Source organism: Solanum stenotomum, chromosome 2, assembly GCF_019186545.1.
Source record: "Solanum stenotomum isolate F172 chromosome 2, ASM1918654v1, whole genome shotgun sequence".
NCBI lineage: Eukaryota > Viridiplantae > Streptophyta > Magnoliopsida > Solanales > Solanaceae > Solanum > Solanum stenotomum.
The window spans coordinates 49,731,255-49,738,863 of record NC_064283.1 but is presented as its reverse complement, the minus strand read 5'-3'; the positions used below and the strand labels follow the sequence as shown (position 1 = coordinate 49,738,863).

Here is a 7,609-nt window from a genome sequence, read left to right as displayed (position 1 = left end):
CCATATCCAACATAGCTTACTACAACATAACGATCATGATTTTTCACGTAGAAAATCACTTAAAAAAATAACAATCAAATGTTGATTTATCAATATTACCTGATGCGCCATAACTTTCTTTATGCTGAATTAGGATTGAATAATTGTTGGTATCCATGATTAAAGTGCGTCCAAAATGAGTAGTAAGATATTTTTATTTTTGTTAAGAAACCTTTTATTGTTAGGAGAGAATATATATAACAAATCTGAGCAAATCATGGAAGGTGAAAAGTTTGAGAAAAAAAGGGGAACGGCTAGAGCACTAATTGGACGTGTTTTTTTTATATATATTTTTTATTATTATTAAAATATAACTTTGAAAAAAAACTAATGTTATTTGGGTGAAAAAAAACTATTGCTATATAGTCATAATTATAGTACTTAATATGTATACTTAAGTTTTCTGCCCAAATTTCATTTCAAAAAGTTGAAAATTTCATGCATAAATTTTTAATTAAACTATAACTGTTTGATTCTTAAAAAAAAAAAATATCTAGTAAAATGAAATGAAACATAGGGAGTAATAGATTCTGCATAAGCTAACTTGCAAAAACTGGTCATACGTATCATTCTTGACTAACAACCTTCTATTATGATGTGCGTAGAGGGAATGGAATTTAATTATTAGACGCAGCATCGTTTAAGAAAGCTGACATTGAACAACAATTATTAAAAAATGCAAAAAGTATGAGCTTATATTGCTATTGTTATATTTTCTTTATTTATTTAGTATTTTAAAAATAGATTACTTACTTTTTAAATTATTATTTCAAAATTTTATTATAAACACTCGTTAATAGGAGTGATGTGGTAAAATAATCATATCAATTACTCTCTTCATTTAAAAAAGAATGACCTCCTTTTTTTTTTAGTCTGTTTAAAAAAAAATGACCTCTTTCTTTTTTTCGTAACATTTTAATTGAACTTTCCTATTAACATTTTAATCATATCAATTACTCTCTCCATTTAAAAAAGAATGACCTCCTTTTGTTTAGTCTGTTTAAAAAAAATGACCTCTTTCTTTTTTTCGTAACATTTTAATTGAACTTTTCACGTAACATGTTTAAGACCACAATATTAAAGAACAATTTTGTACATTTGACATAACTTTAATTTAGGACCACAAAATTCAAAAGTCTTCTTTATTTTCTTAAACTTCGTGTCAAATCAAACTAGACCATTCTTTGTGAAATGAAGGAAGTATTATTTTGTTAATGTATGTGCCAAATTCAAATATGACAAGTAAAAATAAACAGATGAAATAATTTTGCATTGTGACAATTTAATAACTGAATTATCCCGAAACATTTCCTAGGTCATAGTTTCGGAATCAGCACGAGTGAAGAATAAGCTTATGTTTGACCTAAAATTTTGAAAAGTTATTTTTAAATATTTATTTGATCATAAATTTTGAATTGAATTTTAAAATTTATCTTTTAAAAAATACAAATTGTACAGATTGAGAGAAATTTTATTTTCGCTCACAAAAAATTAAATTTATTATAAGCAAGGTTAATTAAAATTTGACAAAAATAATAATTTGTACTCTATCCGTCTCATATTAGATGAGTAATTTTTATTTTACACGGTAATTAAGAATTTATTAATAGATTGATTAATTTTACTATTTTACCCTTTATTCATATTAATTAGCCTCTTAAAAAAAGAAATTCTTAGATCGTCAAAATTTATTTAAATTTCCAAAGTAAATGATAAAAAAATTAATTAAATCTATCCTGATTTAATGAGTGAACAACTAATTTGAATAAATATTTTTAATAAGATATCTATCTAATATGAAACAGGAAGAATTATTTGAGACAAGTAATTAAAAATTAAAATAAAGTGGACTATTTAAAATAATATTAATGTGTATTCTGGATCTGCTCGAAATGTATACCAATCATGTTTCATGTATAACGAAAAGGTCAAACTTTCATTGCGCACAAATGGTAGGGCCTAAATAGACGCAATTTCTCAGCTCTAACGCGCTAATATGTTTCTCCTTTTTTTCCTTTTTCTCTTTAGCACAAAAGTTTTCCTTTCTCTAAATATTCACATCGTTACAATTTATTTGTCAAATATTTTATAATTTGATTTCGATTTTTATTATAAATTTTAATATATGAATATGAAAAGATAAAAATATATTTTTTATTATACATTCAATTTATTAACATTGAATTAATATTTTCGAAGAATGTAATGGCTAAATATATTTGAGACATATTAGTTAATAAAAATACAATAGCAAATATATTTGAATTAATAATTTTTTTTCCTATAATACACTCAATTTATTAAATTGTATTAATATTTTAGAAAAATGTAATGGCTAAATAATAAAAATAAATAATAAATTCACTATATCAATTTTTTTTAATAAATGTGTCAAATCAAAATTTAATATATATTCTTCATTTTATGTCACTTTCTCCTCACTTTCTCTCCTCTTTCCTTTCTTTACTTCCTCCCCAAAACATCATTATTTTTCTAATTACTTTTCAAATATTTATTCTCTCTCTCTCTCTTTTTAAATGCTACCAATTTCCTCATCTCTTTCCCCAACTACTACCCAATATATACCTCTCTTTTTATTCAAATCCTTTCACTACACATTTTTTTCATAAAGCTATAATTTCAATCCACAATTCTACTAGCTATTACTTTAGATCTCTGGAAAATCATAGTGAAATTGTGTTTTCGGCCATTAAAATTGGTTGTTTAGAGAAAATGCATCCGGATTTAGTAACTGAAGAGTTTATGGCGAAACTACAAGTAAAAGAAGAATCAATTGAAGACGAACCCAAAATTGATTTAGAAGAAGAGGACTATGACGACGACGATGATCATGAGGTTGAACTTGTTGATGCTTCTGAAGAAGAATTTTCATTTGTATGTGGAGTACTTACATCACCAGTAGCAGCAGAAGAAGCATTTGATAATGGTCAAATCAGACCATTTTTTCCTCTCTTCAATCAAGATCTTCTCTTGTCTGATATTGATTTCCAGCACTTGAAAAAACGCGCAGCACCTGTCAATCCTCCAACAACATCCAATGAAGAAATCTCTGGACCCTATTGCGAATGGTCAAAAAAGGCAACAAATATAAATAATTCAGCTGATAATAAGACTACTTGCAAAAAGAGTAATTCAACTGGGTTTTCAAAGCTATGGAGATTTCGAGATTTCATGAATAGGAGTAACAGTGACGGAAGAGATGCATTCGTATACTTGAACAACAATACTACTACAACAACGTCATCTTTGTCAAACGTTGTCAAGAAAGAAGATAAAATTGTTTCGCAGAAGAAAATGGAAATCAGTGGAGACGGAGTTGTGAAATTAGTAACACAAAATAAGAAGAAAATACAAAAGAGTGAAGCTGTGTTAGCACATGAAGTTTATATGAAAAGTAAAGCAAAACATGAGGAACGCCGGCGATCCTATCTTCCTTACCGGCCGGACCTTGTTGGTTTCTTCACTAATGTTAATGGCGGATTAACCAGGAATGTACACCCCTTTTAACATAATCAAAATTACTTTTTTCTTTTCATTTTGGAGATGAAGTTTTTTTTTTTTTTTTTTTTAAAATACTTATTTTCATTCTAGTTTTAATTTTATGACTATTGATCAGGGTGAACATAGCTCTTGGGATGTTTCAAATTTTTGACTTATCAAATCAAAATTAATTGTGTTAGTTATTTATATTTATAAATCATATTATTAAATTAATATAATTGAGTTTTTTTTATTTCCGATTATTTTGTTGTTGTTTGATTTTCTCGATTTTTGGATTATTATTTATTTTTGGTTTGATGCGAAGCATTTTAATTAACAACAAAGTTTGTTTGAATTTTGTGAAATATGACGTTGATGACATGTGAATACTTTTGGAATTAAAATCCGTAATAAATTTGGATAAATTATTAAATTCAAGAAATATCAAATCCAAATCAAAATTAATTATTTATGTCTACGACGTGGATTTAAATTAAAGTACAATTTTATTGGGCTAGTTTGTTGAGTTGATCTTCAAATGACATGACACACCAAATTAAATCAAGGATCAATAATAAGATGATGTCACATGTCAAATGATGTGACACTCCTAATCAAATTGAACACCAATTTAAGGCCATCAAATGTTCGATATGACATGTCTTGGACAATTAAAACTGGCCTTATCATATAAAATTTGTAATAAACTTGATGACTCACATGAGCGGATCAAAATCAAGCAAGAGAATGCATTTACACTTGAACTATCTACCCCCTACAACTATAGATAGAGGTGTTACATATCTCTCTCTATATAGACATTCAGGGAAATGGAGAAAAGGTACCCACAATTAAAAGATCGTCCAAAAAAGTGGAGAGTGTAGAATTCTCACGTAGAGAATTTAGAGAAATCAATGATTGTATTGATATCAATGATTGTATTGATGATTAAAGCTGTCAAGTACATGCTCCTTATATAGGAGGAGAGTCCTAGACTAGCTATACTTAGAATTCTACTAGGATACAAATATACTCCCTCTGTCCCTATTTACTTGTCCATATTTCCTTTTTTAGTTGTCCCTATTTAGTTGTCCATTTTGACAAATCAAGAAAGGACAACAAATTTTTTCCTATTATACCCTTATTTACACTTCTTGAAAATTGTAAAAGTGTATGTTGTTTCCCTCCAATTTATTTCACTTGAATTCAAATAAGTGGTTGTAATTTTGAAGTGAAAAGTTGTCATAAGGGTAAAATTGTAATTTCACTGTGCTAATCATTGTTGCCTTAATCTGTGTGCCATTTCTAAAGTGGACAACTAAAAAGGGACGGAGGGAGTACAATTTACATTAGTATAGGTATACTACTACTACTATTACATTTATAGTAATGTATCCTAGTCGACTTCAGCTAGTATAACACACATCAACCTAGTTGACATCTAATTAGTATTTAGTTGCCCGATCCTAATGTGACTCTAACTCTATAACAATTAACAGTTGTACACGCTGGTTGTACCTTGTTATTCAACCTGGTCCATATCATCAACTCCCTTTATCTTCAACACTTCCCCTCAAGCTAGTGAAACGAGAAATTGTTACTTCTAGCTTGCTTCGAAACTCAGCAAATAATTGTTTTGTCAATGCTTTGGTATGAATGTCAGATAGCTGATCCTTGAACCTCACAAACTGAGTAAGAAGTAGTCCTCTGACTACTTTATCTCAAACAAAATAGTAGTCCATCTCAACATGTTTGGTTCTAGCATGCATAACTAGATTAATAGCCATGTACAAGACACTCAAGTTATCACAATATAATGTGAGATCTGAATTGAGAAACACCCCAAGATCATGAAGTAGGTATATAATTCATGTCATTTATGCTGTAGTGGAGGCCAGTGCTCTATACTCAGCTTCATCACTCGATTGTGCTACTATATTCTGTTTCTTGGAAGTGCAAGAAATACAATTTTCACCTAGGTAGATGCTATAGCTTGTAGTTGATCTCCTAGTAGTGGTGCAACCTCCCTAATCAACATCTAAATATCCATACAACCTACAAGATGATTGAGAAATAATTCTGAGTCCAAAATGTAGAGTACATTTGATGTATCTAAGAATCGTTTTACTCCTTGAAGGTGTTCAATGTTAGGACTTTGCATAAACTGGTTTGCTAGGTTCACAACATGAGTGATATCAGGTCTTGTGAGAATCAAATACTAAAGACTCCCTACTATTATTCTATATAAGGAGACATCTACAAGACTTTCCACAGCTTCATGTAAACAATGCTTTTAAGCCAAAAGAGTAGCTACAACCTTTGTCAATGTAATCTATGTCTTATCGAGTAAATCAATAGCATACCTACTCTGACTCAAGTAAATTCCTCCTTCAAAATACTTGACCTCTACTCCTAAGAAGAAGTTCAAAGGACCAAGATCTTTCATAGAAAACTCTTTACCAGGTTGTAGAACCAAATCTGAGACATGTAATTGATTAATTCCTATTACAATAATGTCATCAATATATAACAAGAGAAATATGGTGCCTTTGTGAGTTTGCAAAGTAAACAAGGAAGGATCTGCCTTACTACAAATGAAACCAAAATATAGGAGATGCATGCTAAATCTATCAAACTAAGCTCTTGGTGCCTATTTAAGGCCATACAATGCCTTTTTTAGTAGACACACATGTTGGGATACCTAGGATTAACAAACCCAAGAGGTTGACTCATGTATACCTCATATTGCAGCAAACCATAGAGGAAAGCATTTTTGACATCTAACTGCCTGACTTTCCACTTAGAGCTGACTATAATGGATATAACCACCCTAATAGTTGTGGACTTGACCACAGGGATAAAAGTCACTTCAAAATCTATCCATTCAAGCTGTGAGAAACCCCTGGCAACATGTCCGACTTTGTGTCTATTTACTATTCCATCAACCTTCAACTTGGTCTTGAACACCCATTTTGATCCAACCAAATTTATACCAGTAGATTTGGGCACCAATATCCATGTATTGTTAATATGTAAATCATTGATTTCCTCCTGTATAGTTGCAAGCCAATAAGGTGACTTTAGTAGTATTTGGTTCCCTCAATGAAACAAGTGAAAAGTGATGTTCCTTTGCCTTGTGTCTAGTGATCATGTGATGCCCTTGTGGGGTAGGAGGTATATCAACTAAGACAGTTGATTGTAGTGTAGTATCTTCAGATTGCTTGTGCTCTGGTAGATTCCACTTTGAGAGATCAACTTATAAACGTATTCCTTGTGGGTTAGTCACATATAACGTGGGATTTGATAGACCACCACTATCTAGACTTTCATGTGCAACCTGTTTCTCACTACCACTAGCTGATCCTAAACTTGCAACCTGAGTCTCATCAGTACTGTTTGAATCTCATTTTCAACCTGTTCTTCATGACCATCATCTAATCCTGCTGAGGGGTCAGTAGTACTATCACCATCAAGAGGCATATGGATTGTTTTAGTAATATTTTCCCCAATAGCTTGTGTGTCAGCAACTTGTACTTCCCTTGAATTAGGATCATCATGTGCCTTTAGTTTAGAGAAAAACTCAACAAAAGAGCCAGATGAGGTGAGACATATACCACAATGGTAGTAGAATGAGACAACCACAGACTTTGTCTTTGAATTGCCAAAAACTGCGACAAATTAAGAAGTCTTCATCTCTAGTAGTGAACCACAAGTTTTTATACCTTTATGTTTGTGATTGAATCTTGGCAACACGTTCGTGGTGACATTCCAACAATAAGTGGTCTATCAGTTCAAGAACAAGTAAAATTTTTGAGTTGACAATCATAAGGAGAAAAAAATCATAGGATTATATCTTTGCATTTAAGATTTTATAAAGATCGTAATCCGTGAACAAACTTTAAAAAAAAATTAAATATGTGTCACCATTTTTCTTGTCTTGATTATTACTTTTTCAGGAACAAAGTTTTGCCGTTACAGGCGTAAATGTCACACTATTTCATACTAATAATATTTTTTGCAACAAATTTTATGTGATGAAAAATAAATTATAATAAAAGATAAAATATGA

General features: G+C 30.4%; 1 protein-coding gene across 1 annotated transcript; it reads left to right on the top strand.

The window, feature by feature from the left end:
• The first annotated feature begins 2,610 nt into the window (after nt 1-2,610).
• On the top strand, nt 2,611-3,703 carry LOC125857105 (uncharacterized). Its single transcript, XM_049536773.1, has one exon. It carries the CDS (start codon nt 2,773-2,775, stop codon nt 3,565-3,567), a length of 795 nt encoding a protein of 264 aa, XP_049392730.1. The 5' UTR covers nt 2,611-2,772; the 3' UTR covers nt 3,568-3,703.
• The last annotated feature ends 3,906 nt before the right edge of the window (nt 3,704-7,609 follow it).